Below are 16,001 nucleotides of genomic sequence, written 5' to 3'. Positions count from 1 at the left end.
TGATGTTGTTGTTTTGGTTCGGTTTTTCGAGACAGGGTTTCTCTGTGTAGCTTTGTGCCTTTCCTGGAACTCACTCTGTAGCCCAGGCTGGCCTTGAACTCACAGAGATCTGCCTGGCTTTGCCTCCCAAGTGCTGCCCGGCAGCATACTGTCTTTAGAAGGCGGCTGACTGTAGTTTGGGGATCAGATCACGTGTTTAGATAGGAGAGACTGGCTTAGGTCATGTTTTCATAGACGTTATGTGTGAGGAATGCAGCATGTTCTCAGTTTCTGCCTGCCATACCAGGAGAAGTGGAGGCTGCCATCCAGAGCTTCCAGTTGGAGTCGCCTCCTACTGGAGGGACTGCACAGCCAGCCCTTCCCTAGCACAGTGGAAGAAGAGTGTTATCTTGTGCTTGAACAAACGATGCTAAATTTATTATTATTGTAAAAAAAACTGTGGTTTTCTTATCACCATTAATGTCATAATGAAAATTTAAGGGAGAGGACAGATTAAAAAAATATGAGAATTATTTGCAGTCTTACAGCCAGAGGTAAAGAGGTAACACTGTGAACACATTTGTGTTCATTTCAGTAACCCTATGTCTGTCAACATATATTCTCTTCTCCTGCATGTTTTATGGTCAGGGTTTTTAATCTAAATTATAGCACAGCAATTTTCCATATTATAAAATACCCTGAGCAATGAATAGTAAATACTTTTTTTCTTTAAAGTCATCAATAACCCAAATCCATGTTTCATTTTATTATTTTAATTTATAAGTAACGTATTGGAAATTAAAATGTGTGTTTAAAGAAAATAGAAATCCAGGAGCTCACCTAAATGTTTGGCTGTGGATCTCTGCATCTGCTTCCATCAGTCACTGGATGTAGGTTCTACGATGACAATTAGGGTAGTGCCAGTCTGACTACAGGGGAAGGCCAGTTCAGGTACCCTCTCCACCATTGCTAAGGGGAAGGCCAGTTCGGGTACCCTCTCCACCATTGCTAAGGGGAAGGCCAGTTCAGGTACCCTCTCCACCATTGCTAAGGGGAAGGCCAGTTCGGGCACCCTCTCCACCATTGCTAAGGGGAAGGCCAGTTCGGGTACCCTCTCCACCATTGCTAAGGGGAAGGCCAGTTCGGGTACCCTCTCCACCATTGCTAAGGGGAAGGCCAGTTCGGGCACCCTCTCCACCATTGCTAAGGGGAAGGCCAGTTCGGGTACCCTCTCCACCATTGCTAAGGGGAAGGCCAGTTCGGGCACCCTCTCCACCATTGCTAAGGGGAAGGCCAGTTCGGGCACCCTCTCCACCATTGCTAAGGGGAAGGCCAGTTCGGGTACCCTCTCCACCATTGCTAAGGGGAAGGCCAGTTCGGGCACCCTCTCCACCATTGCTAAGGGGAAGGCCAGTTCGGGTACCCTCTCCACCATTGCTAAGGGGAAGGCCAGTTCGGGTACCCTCTCCACCATTGCTAAGGGGAAGGCTAGTTCGGGTACCCTCTCCACCATTGCTAAGAGTCTTAGTTGGGGTCATCTTTGTGGGTTCCTGGGGATTTCCCTAGCACCAGGTTTCTCCCTAACCCTATAATGGCTCTCTCTATCAAGATATCTCTTTCATTGCTCTCCCTCTCTGTCCCTCCCCCAACTTGGCCATCTCAATCACTCATGTTCCTATCCCTCATCCCTTCCCATGTACCCCCTCCCAGTTTCCCCAGATCTTAACCATTTCCCCTACTTGGGGTGATCCCTGCATCATCAGCTGAAGAGAGGGAGGAGGGATCATATGAGCAAGGTGGGGGGTCAAGATCATGATGGGGAAACCCACAGAGACAGCTGACCTAAGCTAGTGGGAGCTCACAGACTGGACTCTGGGGAGCCTGCATGGGACCGAACTAGGCCCTTCAAATGTGGGTGACAGTTGTGTGGCTCGATCTGTTTGTGGGGCCCCTGGCAGTGGGACCAGGACTTATCCTGGGCACATGAACTGGCTTATTAGAGCCCACTCCCTTTGGTGGGATGCCTCGCTCAGCCTTGATGCAGGGGGTGGGGGCCTTGGTCCTGCCTCTGCTTGGTATGCCAGACTTTGTTGACTCCCCATGGGAGGCCTTACCCCCCTAAGGAGTGGTGGGAGGTGAGGGGGGCAGTGGGAGAAGGGAAGGTAGGGGGAACTGTGAAATTGCTTTCTACCCAAAATTTTACAAACTCTTCAGTGAATTTTTCTAATTTAGTCATCAGTGTTCTAGAAAGTGTCTCAGAGAAGCAATGCTGGTGTGGTACCATCCTGCCTTTCAGGTCCTAAAGGAGTGGCAGCTCCTCCTCCTGCTTCTCCTGCTCTTCTTCGTGCTTCTGGTACCCCCCCCCCTTTCCTTTTCCTTCTCTTCCTCCTCCTTCACGATTCCCCACTGCCATTGCTAAAGAGTGTTTCTTCTTCAGTGTATTATTTTTGTTTGTTTTTTTAATAAAACATCAGGTAGTTGTACACCAGAACCAGATGGTGAGATGCTTTTGCTGAAGACATAACATGCTCTGGTTACACCACATGGAGAAGTGCCCCCCCTGCTGACTCGCCCTCACAGGGCGGGAAGGTGCTAGGCAGGCTGCTGGGCTCCTCAGCAGTCTCACTCAGCTTGAACGTGCATCCTGTACCAGGGGCAGTAGGCAGGGGCTGCTCACCTGCAGGGCTGGCTAGTTGGTTATAGGAGGTGGAGTGTCCGGAACTATTCTCTGAGATCTAGAGCAGTAGGCCTGCTCCACAGGAGAAAATTCTTGTCTGATACTGTAAACCTGATCAGACGCCCAGGACTGCTGGGGAGGGAGTTGTCTTAGTTAGGGTTGCTGTTGCTGTGAAGAGATACCATGACTACAGCAACTCTTATAAAGAAAATATTTAATTGTGGTGGTTTGCTTACAGTTTCAGAGGTTTTTATTATCATCATGGTTGGTTATGTGCAGGCAGACATGGTGCTGAAGAGGGAGCTGAGAGTTCTTAGATCTTGACTTGCAGGCAAGGAAGTGGTCTGAGACATTGGGCAGTATCTTGGGCATATATGAGACCTCAAAGCCCACCTCCACAGTGACACACTTCCTCCAACAAGGCCACACCCACTCCAGCAAAGCCACACCTCCAAATAGTGCCACTCCCTAGGAGACTATGGGGGCCAATTACCTTCAGACTACCACAGGGGTGCATTATAGGCCCGACTAGGGAAGCGACAGCTGTCTTGCTAACTTGATGTGATGGGCCTGTCAAACGGTCTTCTAAGCCGTTATACTTACCTGAGAAGATTAGTGTTCATGTACACAGTGGTCAAAGAAGCTTCTTTTTGTGGTGGGCTGTGTTTAGTTACAGACTCATAACTGGTTGAAATATTGAGAATAAATGACCTATTGAATGTCGAGCCATAATTTTGACAGCCCTGTTACCTCCTTTGAGGCTTGAGGCTCAGGAATAGATCTCAGAAGAGTGGGCAGAAAGAGTGTAAGGGTCAGAGGATTCTGGTCTGTCATATGTGTTTAGAAATGTATCTGTTTCTTGTAGATCTTCCAATTTAGTGAAATACAAGTTTTTAAGGGATGTCTGAATTTTCTGAGTTGCATTGGTATCTGTTGTCTCCATTTTCACTTAATTAATAAAATTACTTTTATTAATTTGGATCATTTCCATCATTTCTTTTTGTTAGTTTAGCTAAGAACTTGTTGATCTTACTTATCTTTTCAAAGAGCCAAAACTTTCTTTCACTTATTCTTAGAGACTGGCTTCATTTTGGGGAGGTCTCTGCAAACACCAGAGTTGGCAGAGTCCATCTGTGTGAGGCAAGAAGGAAATCTGGTTCAACATGACTCAGTAGCTGGTGTTGGTTCAAACTTCCAGAGTCCGACTCCCGACAGTTAATTTTAGGCATATTTAAGTACAGCACAATTTGGAAAAGTTTCCTAATGATAATTACACAATTCTGTGTGTACAGCAAAGCTTAGGACATGACTGCATTGAAATTTGTGAAGTACTTGTGACATCTGCCAGAAAGATGGGTTCCATAGATTGACTACATGTGACATCTTAAGGGTTTGGGGCAAGATCTGGCTTCGTATTGCAAAGGTCACTAAACTGTGAACCACCTCTGTTCCCATTTGTAAAGTCTATGTGACCTCTCCTGTAAGGATCTATGAGTTCTAGAGATTGACTGGGAAACTGCTCAAGATAAGGGATCAGGGAGAATGACCAAGGTAAACAGGAGTCGGGGAGACAGGTGTGGCCTGGCCTTACACATAGCACAGAGGTCACCAGGCTGTTAACCACAGCCGTTCCCAGCCTTCTGGGCAGAAAACAGGTTATACATCTCCTCCTTTGAAGAGACAACGCTGTGTATTTAACATTCCTGGTTCCGCTCGTGCTTCTCTGTGAGCATAAGGACCTCATGTCCTCTACACCATCATCTCCGCCCTGCTCTCAGTTATTTCCGTCTCCCCAGTCTGGGATGGTTGGTTTCTGTTTTTTCAAAGCCCTAAGGTGCAACATTAAGTGACCTATTTGAATTCCCTCTGGTGTGTTTAATGCAGGTCCTTAGGGCCTTGCACTTCTGGGCTGCTTTCTTTGTACCCACAGACTTTGATAGACTGTGTTTTCATGTTCATTCAGTTCAAGGCATTTTAAAGTTTCTTTTTATTTCTTCAAGAAGACATTGATCATGCAATAGTGTTTGTTCAGTCCCATGCGTGTGTGTTTTTTACCTTCTCTTGAGGTGGATTTCTGGTTGTTCCTCTATGGTCAGATAGATACAAGGAATTATTTTAATATTCCTATACCTGTTCAGACTTACTTTGTGTCCAGTAAGTGGTGTATTTTAGAAAGTGATCCATGGGCTGCTGAGAAGAATGTGTGCTCTGCAGTGTTGGAATGGGACGTTCTGCACATGCCTGTTAGTCCATTTAACTCAGAAGCTTGTTTGTTGGGGTGGACTTTTTATATATGTATTATTCATCAGTTGTAAACTGCTTATTCTATATATAACGGGTTCTTAATTGTACATAAAATGAATCAAGTCTTTTAGTTTGATCACACTACCTATTTCAGTTTTTTTTAGTAAGCTTTCTGGTTAAGTTTTGAAATATTCTCATAATAAAAAGTGATAGTTTTACTTTTTGAGTTTTAAAAAACTGATAGACCGGCCAGGCGGTGGTGGTGCACGCCTTTAATCCCAGCACTCGGGAGGCAGAGCCAGGCGGATCTCTGTGAGTTCAAGGCCAGCCTGGACTACCAAGTGAGTTCCAGGAAAAAGGCGCAAAGCTACACAGAGAAACCCTGTCTCGAAAAACCAAAAAAAACAAAACAAAACAAAAAAAAAACCTGATAGACCTTTTAAGATCATCTTTGGCTGTAAAGTAAGTTAACTGCCAACCTGGGCTGCTTGAGAGACTGACTCAATACGTATGTGCATACATAGAATCAAAGCCCTCATTGAAGGGAGTTAGGTAGATGATTTTCTTTTTTCATTTTCGTGTGTGTGTGTGTGTGTGTGTGTGTGTGTGTGTGTGTGTGTGTGTGTCGTGAGTGTTTGCATGTGTGTGGATGTGGGTGCAAGGGCACTTAGAAGCCCAGGATTGATGACATGGATCATCCCATGGCTTTTCTACCTTACTCATTGAGGTAGAGGCCCCACCCTCACCCCAGTCAAACCCAGAGTTTGCTAATGTGACTAGACACCTGACTCAGGGGATTCCTCTCTCTGCCTTCCCAGCTGAAATTACAGACAGGCCTCCATGCCCTCCAGGACTTACTGTAGTTCTGGGGATCAGAAGTCCTGTCCTCACGATTGTATTACCAATGCTTTAACCATTGAGCTATCTCTCCAGCCCCCAGATGGTTGATTTGTGAAGGTTTAGGATTTTTTTTTATTAATGATTTAATTGCATCAGAGCATTGGATAAGGAAATGTTGGTTAAGTTCTTGAATATCTTTATAAATGTTGTACTCCTTACAATTCTGTTCAAGTGTCTTCCATTATTTTGGTGGGAAAAAAGCAAAAACAAAAAAACAACCTGAGATATAGGAAGTGACTAATGTCAGGCCATCAAGGTGGTTCAGCGGGTAACAGCTCTTGCTGGCCATCTGAGTTTGCTTCCCAGAACCTTGTAAAACGGCAGATGTGGTAGCAGGTCTGTAATCTCAGCATTCCTACAAGGTAGGAAAATCCCCAGGATATTTGTGGGCCAGCTAGCCTGTGCAGTGGCAAACCCAAGGAGATGCCCTGCCTCCAAAGCAAGATGGATGGGCAGGAATAGTGGTACACATCTTCAGTCCCTGCACTCAGGAGGAGGGAAGGCAGGTAGCTCTCTGAGTCCGAGCTCAGTCTGGTCTACAGAGCCAGTTCCAAGCCAGAGCTACATAGTGAGAAACTGTTTCCAAAAGGGCGGTGGGGGTCATGGAGCAACCTAGGAGCCTGTGCTGGCTCAGCAGTTATTACCTTGCCAGTCTGGGGACACCAGTTCATCCAGGCTATAAAGGTGGAAGGAGAGAACCAACCAACCAGCCAACCACACACACACACACACACACACACACACACACACACACACACACACACTCCCAAGACAGAAGTCAAGGACTGACCCCAGACTTCCAAGGTTGTCCTCTGATGTCCACACGTTTACTGTGGCGTGCATGTGCTCTCACACACAAAAGCACAAACACAGATGCATCATACATACACTTCATGCATACATATGTACAAAATATTTTAAAGATTTTAAAAAAGAAAGTGCCAAGAGGCTGGATGGCTAGGAAGATGAAACACTGCATTGAAATCAGGGATTACATGGCCATGAATGACAATGCTCTTGCTCCTGCTTTAAGAGCACATTGTTTGCATGAATTAAACTTGGAAAAGAGGATTCTAAACGTTAAGGAACATAGAAGAGTGTGTGTGTGTGTGTGTGTGTGTGTGTGTGTGTGTGTGTGTGTGTAATTGTTTTAAATCTAACAGAAGTATTTACTATCCTGCCACTTTTAGAAGCAAATTCTATACCATTAAGTACATTCAAAGTGTTTTGTGGCCAGCACAGCTTTTCATTTCTTAAACTTTTTCATCATTCCAAACAGAAACTGTACCCCAAAAGCAGAAACTTGTGTCCCTCTCGGCCACTAGTAAAGCCCTTCTCATTCTCCTTCAGTCTCTAGGATGAATAGTTTTGGTTCAGGTAAAACCACACCCTGTGCGTGCTAGGCCAGAGCTCTCCCACTGAGGTAATCCCCAGCCCAAGCAAAGAATTTTTAATGATAAAGTTGTTGCTATTAGAAGACAGAGATTGTCTTAGTGTTCTGTTGCTGTGAAGAGACACCATGACCATGGCAACTCTTCAGTCTAAGAGAAAGAATTTACATGTGGCTGGCTTACAGGTTAGGAGGTCTAGCTCATTGTCGTCATTGCCGGGAGCTTAGCTGCGTGCAGGCAGAGATGGTGCTGGAGAGGGAACGGAGAGTTCCACATCTGGATTCAGTGGGAATGGAGACACCGGGCCTGGCTCGGTCTCCTGAGACCTCACAGCCCACCCCAGTGACACGCCTCCTCCAACAAGGCCACGCCTCCTCCAAGGCCACGCCTCCAAGGCCACGCCTCTTCATCCTTCTCCAGCCTTGCCGCTCCCTGATGACGAAGCGTTCAAATATAGGAGCCTGTGGGGACCATTCTTACTCAACCATCACACAGATTAACTTTTAAATTTCTTTACAGAGTATTAATTATGCTAAGTGCCCTTTAAAAACACAAAGCACCCTGTATTTCAGTGCAAATCAAGTTATTTTTGCCTTCTGAATTTTTTGTCTATTCCATATTAAACTATCGTAACTATAGGCTTCTTGTTCTAGTGTAAGTAAATGGTGTTGAGCAAATAGTTCTTGTTTGGAATGGTTTTTTATGCTTTGTTTTAGTTTGAGTTCTTTAACTTGGTTTACTGATTATCTTAATTGCCTTTGAAATCAATTTCTCTAAAATGTAGTGAACCCAAGAGAGGACGGTGATTTGGTGTTTTGTCTGTCTGCCAGGGGCATGAATTTACGCTGTTTTCCTTGGGTGATGGTTTCTGACGGCACACGATTTGATTGGGGCTTCCTGATGAGTCAGGAGTATAGTGACTGCTGTCCGCCCTCCCCAGTTAGTATTAGTTACTGGAGCTGATCTGTGGCGACTACAGTTCACTGTCCTCCATTAGTACTAGTTACCAAGGTTGCTCTGAACTTTGGTCAGGTCCTGGGTTTTGTTTTTTCGTTCATTTACCCAGGAGATTGTGGAAAACCCAAGACTTAGGATCACTCACTCACTCTGCTTTACTTGAGGGAGAGGCAGAGTCTGTGCTTCTTGTGTTCCAGCCTTGACTTGGTTTTGTTGAGTATTATCAGTTTTCATACCAGTCATGGAGTCGTTTCAGATGTTTCCTAAGGTTTCCAGCGTTTTTCAGTTTTCTTTGGTGGAGCTAGTTCTTTGAATTGCTTCAGTGTTGGGATATTTCCGGAGTCTCTGTTAAATAAATCATTTACCTTTCCTAGTAAATAATAATAAGAACATAGACTTTTCACAAGTATCTTAAGTTTTCAGGTCTAGCAAGCAGAGCATCATCCTGTGACACCAAGACAGTGCATAGATCTGCTTGTTGGATTCATGCTATACTTGCTTTAAAATTGTGGAAAAGTAGGAAGTTGTCACCAAACATTGCCAAAATATTGAAAACAATAAAAATAGCAGTATAAATCCCGCAACTATAGAGTGTGGACACTAGAAGGGAGCACACACTGGGCATGCTGTAAGCCTAAAGCTACTAGCATGTTAGACCAAGGAAATATCAGCTCCAGCACACCTGGATTTCATCAAGGCTGCACCGTCTCTGATGGCATCCATGAAAACAAAATGAGAACAACGTGAGTCCTGAATCCCTGAGAAGATGGCTTACTGGCCAAGCACATATTCCCAGAGAAAAAGTGCTCCATGTCCAAGTAGTGGAACCTTCTTTTATTGACCTTGTCTTGTTCCATAGCTTACGTGCTGTGGCATGGAGATCAGAAAAAAGTTGTGTGTGAAACACAAAGTACACTTTTTTAGTTTGCTGAGTCTTAAATTTTAAACAATCATCTGCATTTTCACATAAAATAAATTTGTTAATAAATATATTTAGAGGCCAGGCGGCTGTGGTGCACGTCTTTAATCCCAGCACTCGGGAGGCAGAGCCCCGTGGATCTCTGTGAGTGGACAGAGTGAGATCCAGGACAGGAACCGCAACTACATGGAGAAACCCTGTCTCAAAAAACCAAAGTAAACAAACAAACAAATAAGTAAATCTAGAACAGCAGTTCTTAACCTGTGGGTTGAGACACACATCAGAAAACATATATTTCCCTATAGCCTTAGGTCTAGTAAGCTTTTTTGTCAGCCGCCAGCTCATAAATAACGACAGGGAGACTTATTAATTAATGAAACCTTGGCCATTATTTTAGCCTTGTTCCACTAGCTCTTATAACTTAAATTAACCCATATTTTTATTAATCTGTGTCCTACCGTGTGGCTTTTACCTTTCTCCCATTCTGCGTATCTGACTTGTTCTGTATCTCTATGGCATCTCCTGTGTGCCTCTATTATCTCCTTTTTCTCTCTGTCCAGAAGTCCCGCCCATCTCTCCTGCCTAGGTATCAGCTGTTCAGCTTCTAATTACACTAGTCACAGAACACGTCTTCACACACAAATATCCCACAACATTAGGAACTGAGACAATGCTTAGTAACAAAATTACAGTTATGAAGGAAGTATCAGTGAAAATAAATTTATGGGTGGGGTTTCAAAGACCATCAGAAATTTTTTTTTCCTGATGGTCTCACACCCACAGGTTGAAAACCACAGATCTAGAACAAACAAAGAAGTTTTTAACTTGTAAAAGCTTGTACACACACACACACACACACACACACACACACACACACACACACACACGCACGGGGAGGGCACATGTGTCGAGGACCATTCTGGGATTGGTTCTCCCATTCCACCTTCCTGTGAATTCTAGGGACTGAACTAGTGGCAGGCTTGCCTGGAGGGCACCTTTATCCACCATGGCAAGCACCTCCACCCCCTGCACTGTCTCACCAGCCCGCCAGGGTTGAGTTTTTCAAATTCATACCACTTGAAAAATGTTAACCTGTGGCTTTTAGTAAAAGAGGCAAAATAAGCTCCCCTCTCATCGACTTGTTGCTACCATAGGCTGCAGGACGGTAACGCACAGTTGGAGTTTCACTGTAACAGTGTCCACATTTTTCTATCATAAATCCAGTTACAGTTTTTTAAAAACACTCTACCACATTTATATAAAGAATCTGTGATAAGCTATTTCTGTCTGCAAGATTCCAAAATTATAGGCACTGATGTCAGTGCAGATGAGGTTAGCCTAATTTGGTTGAGGGACATGCTGAGTGTCTGTATGGATAGCTAAAGGCTATTATTGCCAAGATTGACAGGTGTCCTGGGGATGGCAGAGAGCCCTGCATAAACTCTGCTCTTGGATTACTCCTCTAGGAAACAGTGATCAAAGTCATACTTTGTTTTTTATTGATCACCCTCACAAGTTAATAAGGCCTGCTTGTAACTGAGTTTTTCAGACACTAATCTTATAAACCCCAGAAAGGTTTTAAAAGACATACGTACACCTTCTGCTTGTACTCTGAAATAGTCTTGAAGGTGTAGCTGTGCTTAACGCCCTCATTTTTCAGGAACTGTCAGGCAGCTTCTTGTTGCACTTGTGTGTTTCACTGAGGACTGGAGACACTAAGGAAAGGTAATGTGGAAGAGTAGATCTGGTCTTAGTGACGCGGACGACTAACTCGATGAGAACCTTTATTTTTAGTCTTACGGAAAACATTTTCTTTATGACAAGAAGCCTTACAGTTTACCAAGATAAATTAGAACTAAGTAAGTGTGTCTCAAATAATAAAGAGTTAGAAATCCATTAGGTTCCTGACATTGAGATAGTTAAGCATATTTTACAGAGAACTGTATTGCCTGAGATTTGGGCATAATCTTCGAGCTGTAAACATGTTATCAGCAATGAAGACTGTAATTTTAGTTGTAAATTCAATAGCTTTTTTTTTTATTAGTCTACTAGGAAATTTTCTGATAGAGGATTGTATCTTGATTATCTCTATCATAGTGTCAGACATACAGTAGACATGTAAGACGTGGGTACTGGGGTGGGAATGTCCCGCCATTGTAGAGAGCCAAACTCTTAGGTGATGTTAGAAATGAAAGCCAAGTTAGTTGCTAGCCCTGTCCCGGGTGAGAGGTTTCTTTCCACATGACTAGTATGCTGTGAACTGCTCTTATGGATATTGGAATTGAGATCCAGAATCAAGTTGGAGCCAGGGTGGTTAGGGCGTAGCACTGATAACACACTATGAACTGGTTTTTGCTGTGCTGGGATAAAACCCATGTGCATGCCAGAAAGGCACGACCTCCAGCCTGCATCCCCACACTCAGGGCTTTATGTCACTTAGGCTTCTGTTTAGCCCCCTGAGAACTGGAATGACAGGTGTGTGCCACCACCACTGTGCCACCACCACATGTGGCTGGCTGTTGTCTGGGAGGTGGGGGAAGGGAATAAGGCACAAGGCAGCTCGCGTGCCCAAGCCCAGTGGAGTTGTGAGATGGTAAAGATAATCCCAACAGAAATTCATTTAAGCAAGAGAACTTGGGGCTTACTTTTCTTATTGTTCCTTCCTTTACCGTGTTTCTGAATCTCTTCCCCTTTCAGCCCTTCTCTTTTAGTCTGAAAGAAAATGCAAGTTCATGTGTTCACCATAAACAAAGACACATTAAACATGCTTACATAGTGTATAAAAGTAGTAGTTTTATATTTGGCTTTTTGAAATGAGCCATGTTAGCAGCTGATCAGCAAGAAATTTGAAGGTGATAAGGGACACGTTCCTGGGCACTTAGCGATGGGCTGATTTGAAGTTTAGAGTTCAGGCTAGGTGGCAGAGAATGACCCCACACTCTTACTGGCCACTGGCTCCATGTGGTCTCTTATAGAAGAGTAGAGTACTAAGCCAGACACTCTGCCCTGTGCCTCTGTCTCCTGGATGGGAGTCCTTTAATTTTGATCGTTGGAGTCTTAATGGAACAGAGCATCAGAGACAAATTATCCTTGCACAATTCAAGATAAGAATTTGCATGTTGCGTCTTGTTATTGTGTCTTCTGTAGTACACAATTTGTGGTTCTGTGTTAGAATAATTTCAATTTAGGAAAATCATAATTTAGACATGTGCATTGATACTTATTTCACTTTTGATAGGTATAGAATTAAGTTCTTTTAAATACTTTGGGACTAGTGAGATGACTCGGTGGGTGGAGTCAATTTCATGCAAGCCTAGTGGCCTGAGTTCAATCTGGATCCTGTAAGTTAGAAGAGACCTGTTACCTGAGTGTTACTCTGACACACACACACACACACACACACACACACACACACACACACACACACACAAATATTTTTTAAGCCAAATAATCCGCTTATACTGAAAATTGGATAACAAAAAATACGTTATTATTTGGGTTCTTTCAAATATGTTAATGTCATCATTTGTAAGGTGGGGATATGTGGATGATATTGTCTCCTTGTGAACTGAAGTCTATGGCACAATCTTTCATCTCCTCGGTGTTTATTTTTGTCCATCCAGCTGTCGTCTGTTCTCTCTGAGCCTCTGCAGTGATGTCCTAACTGCCCAGCCAGTCCCTACCTCTCTGAGTTACACTGGCCAAAGTGGTCTTAGAATCAAACTGTGTTGAACTTTTTTGGTCCAGGGCCTGCAGACGGCTCTGCAGGTCTGGTCTCTGCTCCCCCACTGCAGCAATGGAGGGCCCACCTCTCTGCAGGAGAGACTCGGGCTTTTTTCTGTCTCGAGCAGTTCCGTGTTTGTTTGCAGCCATTTGGTTAGCACAGACCCTGTAGCTGTCGAAAGGTCAGGAGCCGTGCTTGCAATCGATCACTCAGATTTCCACATCTTTGTCATTAGCAGGGAGCCTGGTACCTAATGGAAGATTAATAAATGTTTGCTGAATGTGTGAGAGTTTCATGAGAGGCTTTTCATCAGAAATAACCTGCACCCTGCTGGATGCTCTGGGAGGTTGTGAAGATGGATCGAGAGAGGCAAACTTGTTCCTGGACAGCTCACTTGCAGGCACAAGAGCAAGACATGCACCCTGAATATTACAGGAACTAGATTGCCCGAGGGTTTGAGAACAAACACCTTTTATTATTTGAAAATACACTGGCCTTGTCAGTAAATCCAAAAGGAGTGAAGTGTAATGTTAAGTAGCTCAGACCTCATTTACAGCAGCCACTCTTGTCATAAAGCAATCCCAGCTTGAAAGGAAAGAAAAGATTGAAGAAATTCAATACTCAGTAAAGTAAAAAAAAATGCACTAATATTTTCAACTGTATTATGCTTGTAAAACTGTCCTGCATGAAAAGAATGAGGAAAGTTTTAACCTTGCCAAGTATTTTTGAAAATTATTTCAAAAGACTCTGTAGAATGGTTGTAGACATGTTTGGGCTAGCCTGAGACCTTTTGTGAGATTGTTGTACTAGCTAGATTTTTCCTGTCTTCCAGCGTTATTTCCTGTGCCCTATCCCAACTGTGGGGTTGTGGCGTTAAGCATTTGCTGGGCAGAAAGGCTGGCCAGGCAGTGCATTCTCAGAGGAGTCAGGTGACCACTGTCCGAAGGCAGTCTGTCCGCTCGCTCCTGCCTCGGGACAGCTGTTACCCATCAGACTCCTGAGGAAGCCTTCCTGGCCATTGCTCACTGGTTGCGGGGAGAGAGTATGCAGTGGGTTTTTGGTTGATCCAATGGGAATCACGTTGATCTGGTGTCTAGCTTTGGTTCTGATCAAGTGGATCACCTCTAAGGTAGGGTGTCTTTGCTCTTAGGATTGTGGCATTAATCATTAATTTGCATATTTCATAGGTGTGTAATATCTCCTTTTTATGTCTTGATTTTAATCTTTCTGATTCTAAAGAGCTGTGAGTTCTGTCAGTGAAAAGGTTTAAAATTGCTCTTTGTGGGGGTTTTTTTTGTTTTGTTTCTTTACCTCACTTTATTGCTCTTACGGGCTTTTTATGGTATCATTCCTTAGAAGCAAAGTAGCCTGCCCAGTGCCCTTCCTTTAAAGAAGTTTGACTTTGAAGATTATGGAATTAAACAAGCCAGATTTTGAGTACACATATTTTAAATATTTTCTTTTTGAGAGAAAGGATTGACTGATGTTTATATGTAAAGTATATTTATTGAGGATATTCTAAACAGTGGCAAGCTTTATAAACCAAAACCCACCCTGTTGTATGGTCTCTCTTAAGTCTTGGACTTTAGCTAAAATACATCCACAAAACTATAACTATGAGCTGTTGTTTTGAAGGTGAATTCAGTTGAGAAATACTTGGGAAGAGTGAGTTAGCCAACTGGCCACCTGAGCCAGTCAGAGCTGGAGTTCAGACCCTTCAGTTCACACTGCTTGAAATCCTTTCCTACATTTTCATAGAAACATTTCCAGCTTTCGTCTACCGTGCAGCTTCTTTTCTTTCTGTATTAAGAAGGTGGTAAATATTAAGTTAAAATTCACAAGGCAGCCATTGTTTGCTAAGCAACAGAAAGTGCCTATAAAGTGAATGTCCTTTTCCAAGCAACATTGTACGGCTGCTGTTTAGTTGTTCACCTTGAAGCACAGCATTCTAAGCATGCTTGTCTTGTATTTGAAGTGGTGCTCTCTTGTCAGTGTATTTGATCAAAGATGTTTCTTCAAGAAATCCGGTACACTCTAAAAACTCCTGGTGTTAGAAAACGTAAGGATCGTTTGGTTTTGCTGACGGCTCTTTGCTCCTTTTTAAAGGTTTGGCTTGCCGAGTTGTGGGATGAAGGTCACGTTCGTGTTAATAATGTATTCGTCATGCTGGAGATGGTTGCAGAACCCCGCTTTTTCAGTGACCACCAGAATTTAATTTTTTAAAAATGCTGACGCCTAGTTTTTTTTAGAACACATGTTGGACAGAAGACTAGAAAGATGAAGGTGGTGTTTGGTGAGGCAGTTAGGCAAAAGCCTGCCTTCTGAGTACGTGTTAAGAGACTTGTATTCTAAAAGCTTGTTTTGCTGTATTGGGAAAAATGGTTCTGGAACTTTGGTTGTGTTTCATCTGTTGAGTACATGGTGTAATTTTCCAATGTTGTTCCCAGAAACTTCATTTAGAGCTATTGTATTTAAATCCATTGACTCAGTTTACCTGTCTGCAAAGTGGGGATAAAGGCTAGTGTATAGAATTCTTGTGTGGGTTAAATGAGATTTTATATGAAACCTAGGACATTATCTGTTGTTGCTTTTACTGTGCCTGTCTTTAAAAGTTATGTATTAACTAATATTGGGAACAACTTCTATACCTTTTGTCCTTTCCCTCTAAAAGAAGTCTTTATGGAAGAATGATTCACTCGGTTCCAGGGCACACGGGTGTCTCAGGCAGCTCTGAGAGGGCCATGGCTCTTGGGAGGGAGCCTTTGCTGTAACGAGTCTCTGCTGCGGCTGTCGTTGCTGATTCGCTCAGCCTCGCCCATGTTTTGACCTATACTGGTTTGCTTTACAAGCTGTTCCCAGGATGGCTAAATTAGAAGAGTCACGAGTGGAAGCCTTGGGTATTTCCATTTGCTGCAGTGGGGTGTGGACGCAGCCCAGAGGCCTTCAGGACTGTGCCGACACGGGACTTTGATGAACTTTGTTGTACTGTTCTTACCGAAAATACAGTTCTACCAGCATGTGGCTTTAAAACTTAAGCTCCTTAGTTAAGAAAAGTTAAGAAACATTTGTGAAGCTTGTGTCTTGGTGTATAAAGCACATTTTTGAAAGTGACACTCTTACATGGAATAAAATTTTACTGTAATTCATAGTGTATAGTATAACTCATTTTCCAAAGTGAGTTACTTTAGATTACCTAGATTGCTCTCAGCA

General features: G+C 43.5%; 1 protein-coding gene across 3 annotated transcripts in view; it reads left to right on the top strand.

Moving 5' to 3' along the window:
• The window catches only part of Pde7a (phosphodiesterase 7A), an 88,583-nt gene that overhangs the window by 31,911 nt on the left and 40,671 nt on the right, over positions 1–16,001 (top strand). The window contains exon 1 of one of the 3 annotated variants that reach the window (XM_076563665.1): positions 13,683–13,920. The exons of the other annotated variants lie outside the window; for them this stretch is intronic. Within the exon in view, the coding sequence (XP_076419780.1) occupies positions 13,861–13,920 (60 nt within the window). The 5' untranslated portion in view covers positions 13,683–13,860. Of the gene's footprint in view, positions 1–13,682; positions 13,921–16,001 lie in introns of those variants that run through there. 3 annotated transcript variants of the gene reach the window in all.

This window comes from Peromyscus maniculatus, chromosome 2, assembly GCF_049852395.1.
Source record: "Peromyscus maniculatus bairdii isolate BWxNUB_F1_BW_parent chromosome 2, HU_Pman_BW_mat_3.1, whole genome shotgun sequence".
NCBI lineage: Eukaryota > Metazoa > Chordata > Mammalia > Rodentia > Cricetidae > Peromyscus > Peromyscus maniculatus.
This window is presented reverse-complemented; position numbering and strand designations above follow the sequence as displayed.